Below are 18,538 nucleotides of genomic sequence, written 5' to 3'. Positions count from 1 at the left end.
TCCAATATTTTCTGATTTGGGCTGTCAACAACATGATTAAATTTTTTATGGCTATAAGCCGCCAGTGTAAGCTGCGGCTGGTGAAATGGTTTGTTCCTGTGGACAACAAGGACAGGACCGCTATAATGCGGGAGTTATCGCATTTGGTCGTTAATCGCAACTCAAAGCAGTGTAATTTTATTGAATGGAGAGATGATAAACTGGTATTTCGTCGGTATGTAATCTTATTTGTGTTTTACTTTGTGTAGGTACGCCAGTCTGTACTTTGTTCTTTGTGTTGATCGTGATGCCAATGAGCTTTTGATGCTGGAGATAATTCAGCACTATGTAGAGTTATTGGACCGTTATTTTTGTAACGTATGTGAGTTAGACATGGTTTTCAATGTGACAAAGGTATGTGTGACATTGTCTTTCTGTTAATGTTTATACAGGCTTATCATATATTGGATGAGATGCTGATTGACGGTAATCTATATGAATGTAGCAAGAAGGCTGTGTTGCGGAACGTGTCAGCTCAGGACGCTCTTTGTGAAAAGACCAAAGGTATTTTATCTGGCAACTCATCATATTAATTAACGGTTTTGCGAGCGTAGTCTGCTGTGAGTGTAAGCATGTTGTTTAGTCTTGTCAGCATAGACCGTGGATCATCTACTATCCCCGCCGCTATTGATGCGTTGTCGTAGAGTTGTTCTATTAGCATCTGAAAATATATTATAATTTTTTTCGATGAAATGTAACATGGAGAGTAGCCTATACATTCCAGTTTATCAGCGTAACAAACATTATATTCTTTACACAATACCAAAAGATATTACTTACCTTAGCTACTGCCTCATCGTGCTGCATAACGTGGTATATGGTGGAGCACAATTTGTGCTTCGGGTTGATTTCCAATGTTGCAGGCATTGATGATAGACTTTCTCCTGCATTTGGTGCACCTTTCATAGTTGCCTTCATGACCTTCCTCAGCGCTGCTGAGAGGAACCCAGTGACTACTGCTGGCGAGTCTACCAGCCGATCTGAGAACTTGACCGCATTAACTTTAGATCCCAGTGTACTTTGTACGAACTTTGACAAAGACTCCTTTTGTTCTTCCGTTAACATTTCGACTTCTACCCCCTCATTTTCGATAGTTTCAAGATCGGGTTCGAAATCATCAACTGGCGAATCAATGGCTACCATTTTCTTGCCATTATAGTCCTAGAAGAATTGTGACATGCTGATAGAGACTTACTTGAATATTCATGGATACAAATTCATCAATGTCCTCATATAGCAGCAGTACATTCCTATTTCTCTTCTTGAATGTCTCCATGTATGGGCTAGCCAGTGCAGTTTCTCTGTTTGCTGCACAGAAGTAGTATATATTCTTTTGGTTTTCCTTCATGGTATTGATGTATTCATCTAGTGTAATAAGTTCGTTCTGTTCTCCCATGGATGATTCATACCTCAGCAGTTGCATAAGTTGCTGTTTGTATGGTCCGTTATTATGTGATTCATCCAGTACCCCTTCCTTAATGTAGTAGTTGTACTTATCGTAAAACTTTCTGAATTTTTCAGGATCCTTTTTGCTTTGTTCATGGAAAAACTTAAGTATTCTTTTTACTACAGTATTTCCTAGCTTCTTTACCAGTTGACTGTCTTGCACAAGCTCTCGACTTACGTTGAGTGGTATATCTTCGCAATCTATAACACCTTTTATGAAGAAAAGCCATTTTGGTATGATGGCGGTTGCCGATTTCTGGATAAGTATTTTCCTGAGATACTATGTTTGCCTATGTTACCCTAATTACCTTGAGTGCAGAGAGACTCCAACTTCATTGGTATTATGGAACAATTTGCTTGGCGCATCTTCTGGTATGTACAACAATGATTTGATTGATAGCGGCACATCTGAATGGAAGAGTATTTTGTACATTGGCTCTCCCCAGGAAGTGTTATTGAGATACCTGAAGAACTTTGTATGTTCTTCATCCGACGCGTTTTTCTCAATCCACAATGGCTTTTGTGTTGTAATCTCAGTTTCTGCATCCTTTTCCTGTATATATAGTGGGAAGTTTACAAATGCTGAGAACTTCTCTGCTACTTTTTTAACATTGGCGGTATTTGCGAAGACAACGCAATCATCTCTCAGGTGGCATACTATTTTAGTCCCTCTAGGTAATTCTTGAACTTCCCGTATTGTGAACGATCCAGTACCATCTGATACCCAGTGGTAACCCTTTTCTCCCTTTTCTGGATCATAGCTTCTGGTGAATACTTCCACTTTATTGGACACGACGAAACTACTATAGAATCCGACACCAAATTGTCCAATGATAGCGTTAGCTTTATCCTTTGCGTTGAGAGCGGAATCTTCCAGGAATGCTAGTGATCCAGATTTAGCGATTGTACCAAGATTATTTATTATTTCATCTTTTGTCATGCCAACACCGGTGTCCTAAAGAATCTATAGAAGATAGAATTCTACCAACCTCAATTGTGAAGGTCTTCTCCTCTGGATTTGTTGAAATTTTAATTTTATATGCTACTTCAGGGTCTACTTTGCTTGTAGCTAAGTTTTCTTGTGTTGCTTCTAAGAATCTTAGCTTCTCCAATGCGTCACTTGCATTGCTGATAAGTTCTCTGACGAAGACTTCTTTGTCCGTATATAATGAATGTGCAACTATTTGTAGCAGCTTTTGAATTTCCGCTTTGAATTCATATGTCTGCAGCGCATCTACTAGTGCTATATATAACTTACGTCAACCTTTTGTTGATCGGTTGAAAATGGTCTTGAATATACTGCTGTATACAACTTTAGTTTTTTCGAATACCCATTATAACAAATTGTGGTAAATTTGGTCGATGGGATTTTGCGTAAATTTCTGTTATTAACAGGGAATGCAGCTTCCGATATAGTATGTATAGTTAATTTGCCATTAGGTACTTGTGGCACCCGTAGGCTTTTCAATGATGTGATACGATTCATTGGATTGACCTAATGTATCAACCGGGAGAACTACGTGTTTCTTATGGTTTATATATACATTGAAGACATTCCGTACTGGTGATGTGTAACACTCCCCATGGGTATCAAGGTCATTTATAGTTATTACATCCTATGAACATCTTCAATAAGATGTTGTAAGTTATATAAAGGGTGTATTCAAATGGATTCAATGTGTCAAGGTAGACATGGGTAGATTACTTTGTAGTTACTAGGCCTGTCTTATGGCGGAAATGTAGCTCCATTTGGATATAACTGAAGGCTTTAGAAGTTGGTCGAAAATGGATGACAACATGATATAGAGCGTCCCTTTAGGTCTCAAAAGTGGCAAAGTCTCCTGAAAATTCCAAATTTAGGCTCCTAATATTGAACGCCTGCACTTATGCGAGGAAAATTCCATTAATCCCGATAATAGTTGGGTCGTTAAATGTACAACCATCATTGTGTATTCGTATCAGTTCATATCTTCAACAGTTCCAACGATTATCATCCCACCATATATTTTATGCTGTGTAATCTATAACTGTACATTATAATACTTATTACATTTCCATAATGAATTGTAACCTCGAGGGTTCGTCAGGCGGCAGCGGCCTGGTGAACATGTTGGTGGCTGGATTCATGTTTGTTAACCGTGTGACATTGAATCAGGTTGACGTTACTGAGTACATATCTCATCGTAGTGGCTTGCGCGTGTTTTTGGCTGATTACGAATCTCCAGTTGTGAACTCTTATTACGTGGTTCCTACTCGTGCGGATACCGATGAAGGATTACCGCATACATTGGAGCATTTGATATTCTTGGGAAGTCAGAATTATCCTGAGCGTGGTACATTAGACATGTTGGCTTCTCGTGCTCTTGCTACTGGGACCAACGCATGGACCGATGTCGATCACACTGTCTATACTGTTTCCACTGCTGGTATCGAAGGTAATTTGAAGTTGTTACCTGTATATTTGGATCACATATTGATGCCTACTTTAACAAATGACGGATTTATAACAGATGTTCATCGTATTACTCCTAATGGATCTAACTCTGGAACTGTATATTCCGAGATGAAATCTCACGAAAACAGTGCTGATGAGTTGACGAACATTGCATTAATGAAGATGTTGTATCCTGGTGATAGTGATTACACTAAATCCTATGGTGGTCGTTTAGAGGCTTTGAGGTCTACTAACATTACCCGTATTCGTGAGTACCACAAACGTTTTTACCGATTGGAGAACTTATCTATTGTTATTGGTGGTAGACTCGGTGACCACAAGAGTATTTTAGATACCATATCTAAGGCTGAGACGGATGTGTTTGCTGCTGGTGTTGAACCCATTGTTCTCGATCCTAAAATTTACTATGGCATTTCTCATTGGGATGACCCAAGTCATTATACCCCAATGACCGAGAGTGCTGAGGCAACCGTAAGATTTCCTAATGATGATGAAGAACTTGGTCATTACACAATAGCGTGGCGTGGTCCATCCTGGAATCAGTTTGACGACGTTCGTGCTGTTTCCATCCTGGGTTTATATCTTACATCCACACCTGTGTCACCCTTGGAGAAGGGTTTAATCCACTGTGAAAACCCGTTGGGTAGTAGTGTCAGTTTTACATTGGACGAGTATCGCGAAACTAGCTTTAGCATCCGTGTTTCTGATGTTCCTAACGACAGCGATTCTATGTCTACGGTGGACAAACGCGTTCGTGATATACTTTTGGAAACATACAAACAACCTCTTGACATGCGTCGGTTGCACGCTTTGATCACTCATGAGTATTTATCATTCCAGCGTTCAATTGAGACATCTCCCAGTAACACTTTGATAGACGGAATAATATCATATATACTCCACGGCACTTCTCGTGAAGATCTTGATCAACAATTGGAGGGTCATGACCAATTACTCGGTTTAATGGAGCAAGGTGAGGTATACTGGAAGAGCATTATTTGGCGTTACTTTATTCAAACAAGTTCTGCCGTTGTGAGAACACTTCCCAGCATTTCTGAGGCTGAACGTATAAAGAAGGCTGAACAGGACCTGATTGACTACCAGTTGACCCATAGTGATTTAGCATTTTTAGAGGAGCAGGAGGCTCGTGTGGATGAAATGCTTAAGTCCAAGGAAAGTCCAGTTCCGGAGGCTGTTTTGAACAAATTTGGCATGGTTGACATGTCAAACATCCAACCCATTGCATGGCCATACATGCGTAACTTCAGTTCTATTGGCCCGGGATACGATGGTGGCAAGGTGGTAACAGGAACTGTCCAATTCTTCAATGAATCTGGCGGCAAGGGCTATTCTCCTGAATGGGATCCCATAGCTAATGGTTTGGACAAGCTTGATTTGTTAATGCAGGTGAACCATATCGCATCTGAGTTTGTTCGTATCAGTGTTATGGTACCCACGAGCACTGTGTCGTTAACTCACTTAGAGAAGCAATCTTTGACCTTGCTTTGTGCGTTATTGTTTGAGTCCGACATTGCTGAAGCTGATGGTGTCATTCCAGCTGATAGGTTTATCAAGATGCTAGAGGAGCATACTTCTTCCTACTTGGCCATGCTTGGATTCAACTCATCATTTGGGAAGCCTGATGCTTTCAGTGAATTGATTAACATTTCAATAACAGGTTCACAGAAGGTCTACGACAAGTTACTGTCCATTTTGAAGAACGTGCTTCGCGGAGTTCGCTTTAATAATACCATAATTCAATCCCGGGTTAAATCATTACTCAAGTCGTTTAAAAAGAAAACCCGTTCCGCCAAATCCATTGTATCACAGGCCACTATGGCTATGAGGTTGCCATTGGAAAGTACTGCCATGTCCAATAGCATCGGTCAACAACTTGTATTTTTGCAATACGCATTGGAAAATGATATGACCGAATTCTTCCAGGATCTATACCAAAAGATATTTACTCAGTCCAACATGGTAGTTCACATAACTGCTGATTTATCTAGATTACCTCCAGGTTGGACTCGACCTTGGGAATTCTTGCAGGGTACTGTAGACAAGACAGTGCCACTAAACAAGCTGATTCCTTTGAACGTTGACCACGACAATGCCTATAATGGATCACATGGTATATTCACCACAATGTCCAGTACCGATGTATCATATTTGAATTTTGCCATCTCAGCTCCCAAGGGTTACAACCATAAAGATTATGCTTCATTAATGGTTCTTTCGGAATACCTTGGTATGATGGAGGGACCACTATTCCGCGCTATTCGCGGCGGTGGTTTTGCTTACAACTATGGTGTTACTTATGCACCAGCATTCGGGGAATTACGTTTGGTATTGCAGCAGGCGGTAGACCTTCTTGGTGCATTGAGAGCTACTAACGATGTCATTGAAAAGATGTCAAAGGGTATGATTCTTACGGAGTCAGATGTTCTATCAGCTGCTTGTTCCACTGTATACAGTGTCATAGCCGAGGAAAGTACATTGGCTGATTTCAGTGCCGTTACATTCCAGGATGCGTTCCGTGGTGTTGGTGCCGACTTCACAAAGGTGCTGCTCCAACGTATTCGACAAGTCAAAGCCAAGGATTTACATTACCTAGCAGATAGGTATTTGGATCACTTTAGTGGCTATTCAAATATTGACAGGAAGATGGCTGTAGTATCAACTGCTAATCAAGCTGATGAATACTCATTAGGTCTTGCTGAGATGGGTTACTCTGGTTTTGATAATGTCAATGTCAAACAAGTACTAGGCTTTTGCGTAACCAATACGTTTGCGGAGCTTTCTTGTAACGCTACGGGCGATAAAAGTTGCAGTAGCGACGACGACTCGAGTTCAGCTGCGGACGTTAGTGACTATGAGACCCATGAAGTTGATTTAAGCGATGGCAACAGCAGTGACCGGGAGGTATTTGTATAAAATAATACAAAACAATTCTTATCATATTCAACAATGTTTTCAATATTATACATACATGGTAACGAATTTGACCAATCCATGAGTTTTGTATATTCAGTGTTGACATGAGACTAGTGACATTTGTGGCAAGGATTCCGCAGGGAACTGAATATCCGATAACTAACAAAAAGTCATAGATAGCATCACATTAGTAGAGCGCTTTTGAATTGTATATTGTATTATAAAAAATGATTAGTCTGTCTAGGCTCAAGACACATAATCGTATGTGTTGCGACTAATCACAGTAGCAGAGTTTATTAATCGGCTCCATATCAAAGCTGTGGTATTGCTCATGAGTTACTTCTAAAAAAATTAACTTCATTTATTTATTCATGTGTACTTAGTAATATTTTGTTCAATGTGTAGTTGGGTGTGACGTGGTGTCTCCTTGTGTATATGGACAATCTAAAGCCATTTAGGGGCTAGAAATTAAAAATTAGGTATAAAAATGACGTCTTCCAAGGGTGGTCACGTCGGTGCAGACAGCGGACCGATGAAGGCTGCTTCTTCTTCTATGATTGGCTCCAAGGCCAAGTCTCACCAGAAATCTCGTGAGAAGAGTACTGTAATAGCCCGTGCTCGTGAGCATTATGCATCTCAGGTATGTTGATTGAATGATATTTGTTATGTCAATATAGTTTCCAACTGCGTATCCCATGGAGAGTCATCTTTGGGGATTTGACCATTCTCGTAAGCAGTGGCGCAAGTGCAACGTAGTTCACGCACGGTAAGGCCAGATCTATTGGATATATATCCTTTAGGCCTCGTGTTGGCAACATTGATATGAAATCTATCAGTGCTCGTGACTATGACTACTACATCCACTGGTTGGGATCAGATCGCAGGTTAGACTGTTGGTTGGACATTAGTGATGTTCGTACTCTAGAGGAGGGTCCAATAGATGGTGACGACGTGTCGCATGACGTTGAGGAAGAGGTCCATGATCACGGAGGTATGGATGAAGAGTACTTACGTGAGCATGAGATGAACACTAAGTTGAAGACTATTCAGCGCGTTAAGTTAGGTCCATATTTGGTAGACGCCTGGTACTTTTCGCCTTATCCAAAACCTTATCAAGACCTTGATATATTATATATTTGCGAGTTCTGCTTACTTTTCTTTGTGTAAGTTTGTTATTGTCTATATATATTGCAATAGAGATGAGTCAGAATTAACGTGGCATATACCACGTTGTGATTTACGTCATCCTCCTGGCAATGAGATTTACCGTGATGGCAACTTGGCAATGTTTGAGGTGGACGGCGCTTTGAGTAGTATCTATTGTGAGAATTTGTGCTACTTATCCAAGTTATTTTTGGACCACAAGAGTTTGCGTCATACTGTTAATTTATTTATTTTCTATGTGATGACGGAAGTTGATGACAATGGATATCACATTACAGGATACTTTTCTAAGGAAAAGCACAGTAGCAACAACGTATCTTGTATTTTATCGCTACCTCAACATCAACGCAAGGGTTATGGTAAATTTCTAACAGCGTTCAGTTATTTATTGTCCCGTAAGGAGGGTCGCACAGGTACTCCTGAGCGTCCTTTATCTGATTTGGGTCGTGCTTCTTATATGTCATATTGGTCTGAGGTACTGCTTGAAATACTATTTGACCCACGGTACGAGAATGTTACAATAGAGATGCTATCGCACATGACTTGCTTCGAGCCCAATGACATTATAATGTGTTTGGAGGAGTTGGGTCTCTTACATACACTATCTAATGGTAGATCTGTGATAACGATACTTCCCGAGAAGAAAGAGGAGCTGCAGTCTAAATCTCGTACTAAGACTCGTAAACTTTACATGGAGAAGCTGCATTGGATTCCTTATGACTCACATCACGAAGCAGCTCCAGTTTGATACATTAACATTCTGTGCAACTAATATCGTATAAACATTAACCCAGATTTCGGGTGTGTTATAGTGTGGTTGGTTGATTAGTCGGGGTACACTGAGACATGTTTTCCTGGATACTTGTATCACTCCTTGCGGCCTAGCATCTTTAGCATTGTCCTTATGCTAACTCTTCCGTTGTATCCATGTTGATCCATCTTGAGGTACTTTACGGTATGTCTGGGTATGGGATCACCCACGTGCGTCAGTAGGTGCATCAGATACTGTGTATTGATAGTGCTTGGAGCCATGCTATTATCCACTGCTCCTCTTAATTGTACTATTGCTTTAAATGCCGTTACAATTTCCATACATTCGTTTACCGATAGATTGATCCAAGTGCCGTATTCGTCCACCAGGTGCTGGTAATCAGCCTGTAAATTGTGGATACAAAAACTAGTTACCTACCGGATTTCGGGTATTATGTCCTATACCGAAGCGCTTAGCCTTTGCGATTTTCCAAAAATCATCAAATTTCATATCAGGGTTACGGCATGATGTATACTGTTCAATTTCTTGTTTGTTCCATGGTTCTCCAGTTGCTCGTAGCATTAAAGCTGTACGGTTACCTTTGGCAGGGATTGCCTTGCTACTGTAGTAGTTGTATATTTCCCTGCATAGTTCTTTATATTCAACTTCATTATCCATTTTAAAAATGGATTGTACTTTGGTGGCATAGATGTGTATGCACCATCTAGTTACTACACATGTGTATCTTCAGGGATACAACAGATGTGTAATGCCTCCATTCCTGTATGTAGGAATTACGTGGCACTAATAATACTGTATTATACCAAGATAGTCTATACTTTGGTGTTACATTATTTACCTATTGATTACGCTATTGACCAAAAAGTGTATTGATGCCTCTAGTACATAGGTAGTACCCCTTTATATCTATAGGTATACTCTGTGTCCTATATAATATTGTCGTCGTTACGACAGCTCCCTTTGATCCATATCATATGGACCGGTTTATGTATTTAACGTTAGTTACCAGGGACCACTTCAGATGTAATAATTAAATTAACTTTCAGTACCTATACTTAATCACGTGGATTCAGAGCCCTTCTTTTGCTTTTTAGATTTCTTTGTTGAATCCGAGCTTTTTTGTAAGTCAACTTCTTTAACTTTTGATTTTTTATGCTTCTTTTCTGCTTTCGATTCCGATGTGGTTCCCATCTCAGGTTTACTTGTATCTTCTACTGGAGTACTATCAGTCTTGGATTTGCTTTTCTTAGCGCTTTTTTCTACAGATGAATCATCTGTCTTACCTTCACTTGATTTTTTCTCTTTACTTCTTTTCCTCTTTTCGGGTTCAACCTCAGCTACAGTGTTGTCTACGATAGTGCTATTTTTCTTCTGCTTCTTAGACTTCTTGGGTTCTATGTTATCCACGTCGTTAGTGGTATCTAAAGAAGTCACTACTTGATCACTTTTGCTCTCACTTACTAGTTGGCTTTTCAGTGTTTCATACTCCTTAGAAGCAGCTTTCATCACCTCAATGCTAGTTTCGTGAACTGGGCCTCCAGCTAGGTACTCCATCCGCTTCGCCAGGAGGTCGACCATATGCTTACCGTAGACGTTAGAATTCACATCACAGAAACAGTCGAGTCTCGCAGCCAAGGCACATTTGTTCGCCAAATAGCGAGCTGCACGTCCCTTGTGTTTTACACTGGCCTTGCCGATAAAAGTGGATTGGAATATAAGGCCATACTTTGGTGTGTTGGAACGCGTCTTGAGTGCTCGGAATAATGCCTTTTCGGCACCTAAAATCTGTATTGAGCTTGCCGACATTTTAGCAAGGTTGACCAATGAACCTGCGTGTGATATCAATCTTGCGGTTAACACGTTGCCAGCCACAGTGCTGAGGTTAGGGGCTGTAATTGCCAGTTTGTTGCCCAGATGTACGTTCAACCGCTCACGCATCTCCTCGAGCTTCACTACCTGTGAAGCGAAGTTGTATATGTTCTGCATACAAGCATCTGAAAGTTCGTGACCAATGGATTGATTAGCTGCCTTTTGTATACTTGAGACAAGCTCATCGTCATTTAGAAGCTGCTTCAATTCATCAATCCGTGTAGACCAGTCGAACTTATTTTTGCACTGTATAATTTGCACAGTCTGGCAATAAAGCTTGTTATCGGGGACTATTTTCACTAATTCCGGAAAATGCCATCCGTACCACTCCCTCACTCTCATAGCGAATGAATTTAAATTCTTAGTCAACGAATCCAAAAGTGCGACACAGTTGACAACAGGCTTATCGTGACGCCTAGGGTCAACTTGTAACTTCGTACGACTGTAATTGTGACCTAAACCAACATGGAACTTATCCATATCAAATGCCGATGCACCTGAAGCTAACTTTGCTATGTGCTTCATCTCATGTTGACGACAGCCTCGAAGTATTTCAATCACATTACTGTCGTAGAGTACCTGGAATCCTTTAGCCGATAGCGATTTACCCAGGGCTGGATCAACCACAGCAAGTCGTGCACCCTTCTTTGGCATATTGAGACTCAAGAAAGCAGACAGCATGGATGTGACTTCGCCATCAACTACTGCTCGAATGTTCTCCAGAGCATCCGCAGCAGTAGTAAAGGGTTGAAAAGCCTTAAAGTGGATGGATTCCTTAAAACGCTCTGCTGATCTGCATATTTCATCCATAGCATCAACGTGACCTATTTGATCCCATTCGTCAATATGGTACAACGCGTAGCCAGCGGCGGTCTCAAAGAGAAAATAGGTTTTCTCCATTTTTAACAGGCCACTTAGCAAAAAAAACGATACAACAATATGAGTTAATAGTACCACTTTGAAATCTGGCTACCAAGGTGTATCTATGTAAATACACCTTATACTTGATACATAACACAAAGGGAATCCACCTCTAGAGCATATGACCACAATTAGAATATCATATATCACAGATAGTGTATCAAATTCATATATAAGTGATATGGATATATGAACCCATGACGATAAGAAATGGGATATGTTATCTTTCTGCCTTAGGTGGGGAGTATATATCAAGTTCAAAAGCACGTTGCCGAGGTCACTATTAAAGCTTATATGGAATATAGTAGTACAAATTAATTGTTATAGTCCTAGTTTTCGTTATTACAAGGGTCTACATAGCTTCCCTGTAATATGTGTCGAGGTCGTGTATACAGATAAATACTCACACACATCGACTTGAAAATGCTGTTCTATATATCTGTTATACATAAAAACAATCCAGTATCTATAGCTACTGATAACTATTGTATATCTATACTGAATTTTGGATTACTATGGTCTGTCTATGAAGAACTATGTAACCACGACGTGAATCCTAGTTCTTAGCATCACTGTAGGCATGTGCACAGTAAATATCGCACTTTAACAATGGCACTGTATAGATTTTTTAGGAGTAGTATTCGTTGTGAGCTCTCTGAACTATGGTAGTGGAATACCCTGTTTTTTTCATCGCTCATTCAAGCCAATAAATGGGTAACTCGGTGTAAACAAAACGGTATCCCAATGACTTATACGTTACAATGTCTACGGACGACGCAGTATGGCATGACTACCATGCTGATGAAGGGGTGTGTGTTGAGCCGAAGGACGGTGTCTATGATAATGGAGGTTCACCAGCAAATACCGGTGAACAAGAGTCGTGGACAGGCTATGTTGATGTAGAGGCATATTCCAGCGAGCAGATACTGAGTTTAGTAGAGATAGCTCCTGCCCCTGGCAAAGGAAGTAGGCACAATGCTTATTCCATCATTCCTATACAGGATGTATGTACACTCGTAGAGCTTATGAACCCGGTGAAATCATTATTATCGAGAAGCCACTGTTCGCAATTACCCCCGATAGCAATAGCAACATATGGGATACTTTAATGACGTTACACCAGGAACAGCCTTTGCATTTACCGCCACTGTGGCATCATGCCGCATTAGTGAGTATCCTAGAAGGTAACGAGGAAAAGCTTGAAATAATGAAGGGTAAATGGGTATTAGGTTAGTTTTTAAATGATACTGTATCCGAGCTGATCACTTTAGACATCTATATAAGACATACAGATAACGACCCGCCAGTTTCTGAGGACGTATATCGCATATTAGAAGTTACATGTGCGGAGCACCGCGATGGTAGCTTTGTATACCATAATGGCACTGTAATATGCCCCAATCTATACCAGTTCTTACTGCAGGTATGGCCTTTAAATGCTTTTGCACATAGTACCCACCCCCAAGGTCTAGTTATCTACGACAGTAAGTTACCGTTATCATTAAGCACTTTTTCCTAGAAATATCGTACCTTGCCCATAGCTGTGACTCGTCAGCTACGTGGAACCATTATGGAGAGGATATTTTCGTCCTTAGGGCAAGGCGCAAGCTGCAGATTGGAGATGAGCTTACTATATCGTATATAGGCGAGGCCGATCTTTTGGCCCCTACACCAAGTAAGTGGGACTGAATCCATTTTACTTTATACAGGACGTCGTAAATTGTTGCAGAATTGGGCATTCCGATGTGGATGCCAGCGTTGTATAATGAAAACGGATGCTGCACGTGGCTTTTTATGCAAAAGGTGTCAATATGGCAGGATTAACCTATTTAGTGACCCTGGAGATGAATACATAAATAGCGATCCCTGCACGTCATGCGGATATACATTTACACAGGAGGATATCAGTACCTATATTCAACTGGAAGATGCATATATTGACTACATCGATAACATGGATCGTTCTAATATCCTGGGTATACAGCAGGTCTATAATAACGCGAAGAACGTATTCAACCAGCATTGGTGCATTTACCAGCTCCAGACAATGCTATTTGAAATCTATAAGGAGAAGGGTGAAACCGAGTTATCGCGCCACTATATGAATCAGCGAATATCCTACCTCAATGCGGTAAGTAGTGTAGGGAAATTCCTTGTTCCCCTTAGACTGTATAAATATCCACGCAGGTAATGCCAAGACCACTATACAGTGTGGCGTTCACATATGAGGAATTCGCTGACATGCTGTCAACATCGGCTGGATTGAAGCTAGACGACACTGAACTTGTGAATCATGACGTCGACATAGAGACACTGTAAGTGATTCGTATATTATAGACATAGATACAGCCGAATTATCATGGATTTGTACTACAAGGCAGTCGCACTGCTCTATATACTTGCTGGACAAGAACACCCGTATTACTACGCAGTTGCGGTATGGTACTGCCATAGAAAAATCACACATTTCCAGACGAAATTAGGTAGAATTGACGCATTGCTGAATGAGAAGGTACCGCCTCAATTATAGGAATACTGATGGGCGCTATTGTGCGTGGCAATATTGTGGCGCGCGACACATCATGCTATTAAAAGGCACCAAAAATTATTTTTCAATGACTACCCAAGACATTATATGACGACTTTCCACGGATGTGTGTATTCAATCAATGTGATATTATGGAGATAGTCGAGCCTTTGAGGCGGAGTTTGCGATGTCTATTCAACTGGCGAAGTAAACGACAGGATCTCATTCATGAATTTAAAAAATGCTGCCAATTGGTGGCTATAAAACGTGCCGGAGGCGAGTTGCACGACGACGATTTTTGGAATCTCTATGGTATGTAATCTAGACCAGCTCTTAAGCATCCCAGGTTACTTTAAACAGACAGTTGTAGGTGATTTCAATGTCGACCTTGCTGATGAAAGCTCTGAAATCAATAAGCGTAAATGGTATGTATCAATGATTAACGTGTTGCTGGGCATATGTTCTACACTCTAGATAGTTTATTATTATATACAGGGCTTCATGGAAGAGGCATGCTGGAATGTCGAAACGCGAAGCTATGGCCGCGTATGTGGCTATAGTTCGCCAGCTGTTTGGATACGATGATGACAATATGGTTTACCCCGTGAGTAACGCGCCAAGTAAACCTTTAGGCAGCTTAATGGATCATCACGATGACGAAGATGATGGACTGTACTCACTAGTAGTCAATGGCGATGTCGAGAGGATAGAGTCTCTTTTAAAGGGTTGGTTTACGGTGGAATCATTAACATAATACAGATACACCTGAACTGGTCAATGTAAGGACCCCTAGCGGAATCACGCCGCTACATGTGGCTGCCGATAGAGGGCACATTGACGTGGTAATGTGTCTACTTAAGTACGGTGCTGATATGAATGTGGTTGACGACAACGGCGACACACCGCTTTTAACGGCGGCAGCGGCGGGGAACCGTGATATAGTTGACCTTCTACTGAGGGGTGGAGCTGATCAATCCTTGAGGTATGCTTATATTATGTTCATACCTTAGATCACAATTTTTGCAGCATTAATTACATTACAGTGTATATATACACGCTCTAACATCTTTGCAGGAACGTCGAAAATAAAAACTGCGACGACATACTGAAGCCACAGAAAGCATGATATGGCCGATATTAAATCCACCTTTGGGTAACATACAACATCTGAATCACGCCGGATATTACACCCATGTATATTTATCAATACCGGTTGCGATGGGTCACCTTAAATACAAGGCTATATCGTCAATGCCCCAAGATGCTTCACAGGGGTTACCCTCAATGTTGCTATTAATCTCCAGTGCCATGGATTCACGTGTATGGTGCTTGAACACGTCGAAATGTACCTTGGGTGGCTTATCACTTGATTATATTAACTTACGGAAAGTCTGTCTGGGTACTCTTGTCCGCAGCTGTCAATGCCGTACTTGATGCACTCAGTATTGCTCAGACTGGGACACCAGTTGTGTGATTCTGTACACTGTACAACACTGTTTGCGTAACCTACGCGTCCATAGGATATCGCCATCGACCACTATATTTACATGTTGGCCTGCAGTTGTGTGGAACACTTTAGCGGTGCATACCTTCCCATTGGTCGAAGAAGTGTATGCGACCCGTCAAACGCACTTCTGTGTGCTCTGGAAGATTAAAGTAGTATCTATGAACACGTCCATTAGATAGTTGGCTGGGGTGCTATTTAAGTAACAGGAACGACGTACCAGGGTCCCCCAAGGAAGTAGTCACCTGACCTCCCACAAGTGGATATATTCCCAGGCATCCAATTATTGCTTTCACGTGGTCCAAAAAGGTCAATTTCCCTTAATGTCCTGGATATAATATAAAAAACATGGACAATGTTTTAATATTACTAATAGTTACCCTTTACATACCATTGTTTCACGTCACCCGAGTTAACTTCTTTAACTGCGATATTACCATCAAATTTAAACTTTGAAAATATTTTCAGCGATTTTGGATCTAATGTGAGATCGACATTGTTAGTACGGAATGCAAAGGCTTTGTCAAGTTCACTGATCTCGGTTACTGATTGACCGCAAGGAAACCGTATCTTACCGACTATGAGATTAGGTGATGGTTGCCGGCTAGACAATAAAGGAAACTGTAACTCATCACAAAATGCATTCAGCAGGAGGAATGATATTACCACTGTCGCTAATCTATAGACATATTGGCTCTGCATTGCACGATGTAATTTTATCTACTGCGCTTTAGCAATAGCATACTGGATATATTGGAATACACATAACAGTCACGACATCACCTGCTTGATGTGGTGTGTGTGGGCATCATTATCTGATGTAATAACCTACACATTTATCTTTTTACCGTTGGAAAAGCATTTTCACCCAAGTATGCAAGCACGTTCGAGGTTAAAGCTACTGGTAGCGGCTGGTATCATATCAACTGCTTCGGCGGCGATGCCGCCAAAAGGCATCCACGATGGTAGGTTAATTTAATAATGGAGCTTTCTGGTTTATAAGTTTTCTTTAAAGCAATGTGTATACTGTATACGTCCTGATTGTAATTTGTGCATATACACATCAACAGGGTGTGTAACTATTTTCCCGTGAGAATCCGACTTTGCTATAAGTAATGTATATCTATCTGCTTTCCTCCTAAACCAATATGTACAGGACCTGTTGGCTTACAGGACTATTCATCGCTTCGGTTGGAGCACATCGGTCGGAGAAGACACAGGGATGACCCTCCTAAAAAGACTATAAGCGATACTCCTCCAACACTAACCCAGGAAAGTGCCAAGGATGTCGACATATCATCTCAACAATTAACTAGTATCCGCGATGGCATAAAGCAAGAGCAACTGCAGCGGTTGCATATCAACTTACAGGACGTTCCACTACTCAACCTTATGCAAATTATACCACAGTTCATGCATCATCTTCCCTCTAACTTGATAAGTGCCCAGAGATACATCACTGATGCGGCTTCGGCCCTATTAAGCTTGGGTGGGTTCATAGCCTAGTTTGTATTACGTCCCGAGTGACACAAGTTTTATGAATGTTATATCGTTTCACATCAAAGGTGTCTTGAGTCCTTTAAGAACCAGCTTTTCAATTTTCATAACGTCACAGGGCTACAATCGATACTAGGCTCTCAGGTTTTCTCTGGTATATTATGTACTCCGACTTCAAACGATGCTGAAATGGCTGTTTGTGTCAACGAAACGGTGACTAAAATGTCACAATTAATTACAACGGGAACCAACATATTGTCGCTTAACTTTAGGGTACTTTCAGGTGGACAGTAGGTTTATTATATGCAACAGCGCAATAATATTCAGCTTGGCCAAGGATGCACTCGTCAGGTTAAACACTATCGCATCTAATCCGCTCAATAAGGATATAATGTAAGTGATATTACATAGGAGTAACAGATTGCTTTAGGAAAGTACTGGGTTGCACAGCTGTGCTGTATATAACTCTCATGAGGGAGTCTGTCCCAGACGAAACGAAAATACTGGCAGGCTCAATAATGACCCAGATAACATCGCTACCAATAATAACCGATATCCCGGATACTGCCAGTGGTGGATTCGGTCGTGTAAACGGTAGGTAGTATATATCATTCCTTATAAGTCGTAGTGGTGATACCAAGGCCAAGCAGGGTACAAAGGGCAGACTACGATATTGCCAAACTGAGAGCAGGGGCACATCAACTAGACCTTCTAACCGCAACACAATGAATATATTCAGTACTACCAGAATTTAATAGAGTCCCTCAGTGGCTTGTAGAAAGACTTGTCATCATATTTGCCGGGAGGCTTTTTACCAGGTCCTCGGACCTCGTGGTACCTATGTAGCATGTATTTTGCAATAGATCTACCTACCTGTGACGCCTGTAGGTGTCAAACTTTAACAGTTTTTTCCGGGTGGCCCAGTAGCCGTGGCGGTGATACCACTTCCACTTACTTGGTTGGAAGCAGCCTAATGATTTTCAGTGGCAATGATCAAACCAACCTTTAAAATGTTTCCCCTTCCATAGTAGTATGTGTAGACCATCCACTATGGTTTCTATTGTATGCGATATTTTAGATGCTAGTGATTCAAGGAAACTAGGGACTGCCCTTGAATCGTAAATTCGATTCACTTGTTCATCAATATGATGTAAAGAGGTTACGGTAACGTGATTAGTAGTCTCCACCGGTACTCTCAGGGGAGGTATACCACTCCCTAAGTCAACAATGCGACGATAACGCCAATATGTGTTAAATAGAGTTTCTCTGTATGCCACTCTAGGCATATAATGCCAATATCGGCTGATGTGTAGCACTTGGGACATGGTTGGTATCTACTGGAATCCGTAGACGCTGTGCCAGGGAGAATGTGTGAGGTCTATAAGCAATATATATACAATCTATGGTTCT

General features: G+C 41.0%; 11 protein-coding genes across 11 annotated transcripts; 6 read left to right on the top strand and 5 right to left on the bottom strand.

The window, feature by feature from the left end:
* Positions 1-11: 11 nt before the first annotated feature.
* Positions 12-591, top strand: BBOV_IV010890 (clathrin assembly family protein). The gene is made up of 3 exons (XM_001610960.1): positions 12-214; positions 249-393; positions 432-591. Exons 1-3 carry the CDS (start codon positions 33-35, stop codon positions 570-572), a joined length of 468 nt encoding a protein of 155 aa, XP_001611010.1. The 5' UTR covers positions 12-32; the 3' UTR covers positions 573-591.
* Positions 555-3,036, bottom strand: BBOV_IV010880 (heat shock Hsp90 family protein). The gene is made up of 6 exons (XM_051767345.1): positions 2,744-3,036; positions 2,475-2,708; positions 1,794-2,440; positions 1,235-1,757; positions 820-1,200; positions 555-700 (listed from the first exon to the last, which is right to left on the bottom strand). Exons 1-6 carry the CDS (start codon positions 2,969-2,971, stop codon positions 569-571), a joined length of 2,145 nt encoding a protein of 714 aa, XP_051623347.1. The 5' UTR covers positions 2,972-3,036; the 3' UTR covers positions 555-568.
* A 59-nt stretch (positions 3,037-3,095) lies between these two features.
* BBOV_IV010870 (Peptidase M16 inactive domain family protein) lies at positions 3,096-6,896 on the top strand. Its single transcript, XM_001610958.2, has one exon. It carries the CDS (start codon positions 3,545-3,547, stop codon positions 6,872-6,874), a length of 3,330 nt encoding a protein of 1,109 aa, XP_001611008.1. The 5' UTR covers positions 3,096-3,544; the 3' UTR covers positions 6,875-6,896.
* Positions 6,897-7,329: 433 nt separating this feature from the next.
* On the top strand, positions 7,330-8,813 carry BBOV_IV010860 (histone acetyltransferase MOZ/SAS family protein). Its single transcript, XM_001610957.2, has 4 exons — positions 7,330-7,514; positions 7,552-7,640; positions 7,675-8,037; positions 8,072-8,813. The coding sequence occupies exons 1-4, from the start codon at positions 7,362-7,364 to the stop codon at positions 8,784-8,786; spliced, it is 1,320 nt and encodes a 439-aa protein (XP_001611007.1). The 5' UTR covers positions 7,330-7,361; the 3' UTR covers positions 8,787-8,813.
* Positions 8,814-8,883: 70 nt separating this feature from the next.
* BBOV_IV010850 (uncharacterized protein) lies at positions 8,884-9,499 on the bottom strand. Its single transcript, XM_001610956.2, has 2 exons — positions 9,228-9,499; positions 8,884-9,193 (listed from the first exon to the last, which is right to left on the bottom strand). The coding sequence occupies exons 1-2, from the start codon at positions 9,465-9,467 to the stop codon at positions 8,906-8,908; spliced, it is 528 nt and encodes a 175-aa protein (XP_001611006.1). The 5' UTR covers positions 9,468-9,499; the 3' UTR covers positions 8,884-8,905.
* Positions 9,500-9,831: 332 nt separating this feature from the next.
* BBOV_IV010840 (putative RNA pre-processing (snoRNA) binding domain family protein) lies at positions 9,832-11,774 on the bottom strand. Its single transcript, XM_001610955.2, has one exon. It carries the CDS (start codon positions 11,577-11,579, stop codon positions 9,870-9,872), a length of 1,710 nt encoding a protein of 569 aa, XP_001611005.1. The 5' UTR covers positions 11,580-11,774; the 3' UTR covers positions 9,832-9,869.
* A 515-nt stretch (positions 11,775-12,289) lies between these two features.
* BBOV_IV010820 (SET domain family protein) lies at positions 12,290-14,158 on the top strand. The gene is made up of 8 exons (XM_001610954.2): positions 12,290-12,566; positions 12,602-12,829; positions 12,893-13,084; positions 13,120-13,275; positions 13,310-13,731; positions 13,788-13,915; positions 13,950-14,037; positions 14,074-14,158. Exons 1-8 carry the CDS (start codon positions 12,362-12,364, stop codon positions 14,128-14,130), a joined length of 1,476 nt encoding a protein of 491 aa, XP_001611004.2. The 5' UTR covers positions 12,290-12,361; the 3' UTR covers positions 14,131-14,158.
* Positions 14,159-14,256: 98 nt separating this feature from the next.
* On the top strand, positions 14,257-15,982 carry BBOV_IV010810 (Ankyrin repeats (3 copies) family protein). Its single transcript, XM_001610952.2, has 5 exons — positions 14,257-14,439; positions 14,474-14,552; positions 14,623-14,852; positions 14,887-15,109; positions 15,202-15,982. The coding sequence occupies exons 1-5, from the start codon at positions 14,280-14,282 to the stop codon at positions 15,251-15,253; spliced, it is 744 nt and encodes a 247-aa protein (XP_001611002.1). The 5' UTR covers positions 14,257-14,279; the 3' UTR covers positions 15,254-15,982.
* On the bottom strand, positions 15,334-16,372 carry BBOV_IV010800 (putative integral membrane protein). Its single transcript, XM_051767234.1, has 6 exons — positions 16,023-16,372; positions 15,852-15,959; positions 15,717-15,817; positions 15,638-15,682; positions 15,512-15,603; positions 15,334-15,476 (listed from the first exon to the last, which is right to left on the bottom strand). Exons 1-6 carry the CDS (start codon positions 16,331-16,333, stop codon positions 15,351-15,353), a joined length of 783 nt encoding a protein of 260 aa, XP_051623346.1. The 5' UTR covers positions 16,334-16,372; the 3' UTR covers positions 15,334-15,350.
* Positions 16,373-16,481: 109 nt separating this feature from the next.
* Positions 16,482-17,874, top strand: BBOV_IV010790 (uncharacterized protein). The gene is made up of 6 exons (XM_001610950.2): positions 16,482-16,596; positions 16,788-17,120; positions 17,247-17,418; positions 17,456-17,521; positions 17,559-17,722; positions 17,757-17,874. The coding sequence occupies exons 1-6, from the start codon at positions 16,506-16,508 to the stop codon at positions 17,855-17,857; spliced, it is 927 nt and encodes a 308-aa protein (XP_001611000.1). The 5' UTR covers positions 16,482-16,505; the 3' UTR covers positions 17,858-17,874.
* On the bottom strand, positions 17,845-18,446 carry BBOV_IV010780 (uncharacterized protein). The gene is made up of 3 exons (XM_001610949.2): positions 18,132-18,446; positions 18,002-18,098; positions 17,845-17,966 (listed from the first exon to the last, which is right to left on the bottom strand). The coding sequence occupies exons 1-3, from the start codon at positions 18,412-18,414 to the stop codon at positions 17,870-17,872; spliced, it is 477 nt and encodes a 158-aa protein (XP_001610999.1). The 5' UTR covers positions 18,415-18,446; the 3' UTR covers positions 17,845-17,869.
* Positions 18,447-18,538: the final 92 nt, after the last annotated feature.

The sequence above is a fragment of the Babesia bovis genome (assembly GCF_000165395.2).
Source record: "Babesia bovis T2Bo chromosome 4 map unlocalized Chr4_1, whole genome shotgun sequence".
In the NCBI taxonomy this organism is placed as follows: Eukaryota; Apicomplexa; class Aconoidasida; order Piroplasmida; family Babesiidae; genus Babesia; species Babesia bovis.
The sequence above is the reverse complement of the archived record's forward strand: the minus strand, read 5'-3'. Positions and strand labels throughout refer to the sequence as shown.

Excerpts from the sequence above, each read along its gene's own strand:
- BBOV_IV010890 (XM_001610960.1), top strand. The coding sequence starts at position 33 with ATGATTAAATTTTTTATGGCTATAAGCCGCCAGTGTAAGCTGCGGCTG. Across the intron at positions 215-248 it reads GATAAACTGGTATTTCGTCG|GTACGCCAGTCTGTACTTTG; the intron begins GTATGTAATCTT and ends TACTTTGTGTAG. Across the intron at positions 394-431 it reads TGGTTTTCAATGTGACAAAG|GCTTATCATATATTGGATGA; the intron begins GTATGTGTGACA and ends ATGTTTATACAG.
- BBOV_IV010880 (XM_051767345.1), bottom strand. The coding sequence starts at position 2,971 with ATGAATCGTATCACATCATTGAAAAGCCTACGGGTGCCACAAGTACCT. Across the intron at positions 2,709-2,743 it reads CCGATCAACAAAAGGTTGAC|ACATATGAATTCAAAGCGGA; the intron begins GTAAGTTATATA and ends GATGCGCTGCAG. Across the intron at positions 1,758-1,793 it reads GGAGTCTCTCTGCACTCAAG|GAAAATACTTATCCAGAAAT; the intron begins GTAATTAGGGTA and ends ATAGTATCTCAG.
- BBOV_IV010870 (XM_001610958.2), top strand. The coding sequence starts at position 3,545 with ATGAATTGTAACCTCGAGGGTTCGTCAGGCGGCAGCGGCCTGGTGAAC.
- BBOV_IV010860 (XM_001610957.2), top strand. The coding sequence starts at position 7,362 with ATGACGTCTTCCAAGGGTGGTCACGTCGGTGCAGACAGCGGACCGATG. Across the intron at positions 7,641-7,674 it reads TGCAACGTAGTTCACGCACG|GCCTCGTGTTGGCAACATTG; the intron begins GTAAGGCCAGAT and ends TATATCCTTTAG. Across the intron at positions 8,038-8,071 it reads TTCTGCTTACTTTTCTTTGT|AGATGAGTCAGAATTAACGT; the intron begins GTAAGTTTGTTA and ends ATATTGCAATAG.
- BBOV_IV010850 (XM_001610956.2), bottom strand. The coding sequence starts at position 9,467 with ATGGATAATGAAGTTGAATATAAAGAACTATGCAGGGAAATATACAAC. Across the intron at positions 9,194-9,227 it reads GACATAATACCCGAAATCCG|GCTGATTACCAGCACCTGGT; the intron begins GTAGGTAACTAG and ends CACAATTTACAG.
- BBOV_IV010840 (XM_001610955.2), bottom strand. The coding sequence starts at position 11,579 with ATGGAGAAAACCTATTTTCTCTTTGAGACCGCCGCTGGCTACGCGTTG.
- BBOV_IV010820 (XM_001610954.2), top strand. The coding sequence starts at position 12,362 with ATGTCTACGGACGACGCAGTATGGCATGACTACCATGCTGATGAAGGG. Across the intron at positions 12,567-12,601 it reads TCCTGCCCCTGGCAAAGGAA|GATGTATGTACACTCGTAGA; the intron begins GTAGGCACAATG and ends ATTCCTATACAG. Across the intron at positions 13,276-13,309 it reads TCTTTTGGCCCCTACACCAA|GACGTCGTAAATTGTTGCAG; the intron begins GTAAGTGGGACT and ends TACTTTATACAG.
- BBOV_IV010810 (XM_001610952.2), top strand. The coding sequence starts at position 14,280 with ATGGAGATAGTCGAGCCTTTGAGGCGGAGTTTGCGATGTCTATTCAAC. Across the intron at positions 14,440-14,473 it reads CGATTTTTGGAATCTCTATG|GTTACTTTAAACAGACAGTT; the intron begins GTATGTAATCTA and ends TAAGCATCCCAG. Across the intron at positions 14,853-14,886 it reads GATAGAGTCTCTTTTAAAGG|ATACACCTGAACTGGTCAAT; the intron begins GTTGGTTTACGG and ends AACATAATACAG.
- BBOV_IV010800 (XM_051767234.1), bottom strand. The coding sequence starts at position 16,333 with ATGCAGAGCCAATATGTCTATAGATTAGCGACAGTGGTAATATCATTC. Across the intron at positions 15,604-15,637 it reads TGGCGATATCCTATGGACGC|AATCACACAACTGGTGTCCC; the intron begins GTAGGTTACGCA and ends TACAGTGTACAG. Across the intron at positions 15,477-15,511 it reads AGTACCCAGACAGACTTTCC|GTACATTTCGACGTGTTCAA; the intron begins GTAAGTTAATAT and ends AAGCCACCCAAG.
- BBOV_IV010790 (XM_001610950.2), top strand. The coding sequence starts at position 16,506 with ATGCAAGCACGTTCGAGGTTAAAGCTACTGGTAGCGGCTGGTATCATA. Across the intron at positions 17,522-17,558 it reads CCGCTCAATAAGGATATAAT|GAAAGTACTGGGTTGCACAG; the intron begins GTAAGTGATATT and ends AGATTGCTTTAG. Across the intron at positions 17,723-17,756 it reads TGGATTCGGTCGTGTAAACG|TGGTGATACCAAGGCCAAGC; the intron begins GTAGGTAGTATA and ends TATAAGTCGTAG.
- BBOV_IV010780 (XM_001610949.2), bottom strand. The coding sequence starts at position 18,414 with ATGCCTAGAGTGGCATACAGAGAAACTCTATTTAACACATATTGGCGT. Across the intron at positions 18,099-18,131 it reads GAAGGGGAAACATTTTAAAG|GCTGCTTCCAACCAAGTAAG; the intron begins GTTGGTTTGATC and ends GAAAATCATTAG. Across the intron at positions 17,967-18,001 it reads GACACCTACAGGCGTCACAG|GTACCACGAGGTCCGAGGAC; the intron begins GTAGGTAGATCT and ends CATGCTACATAG.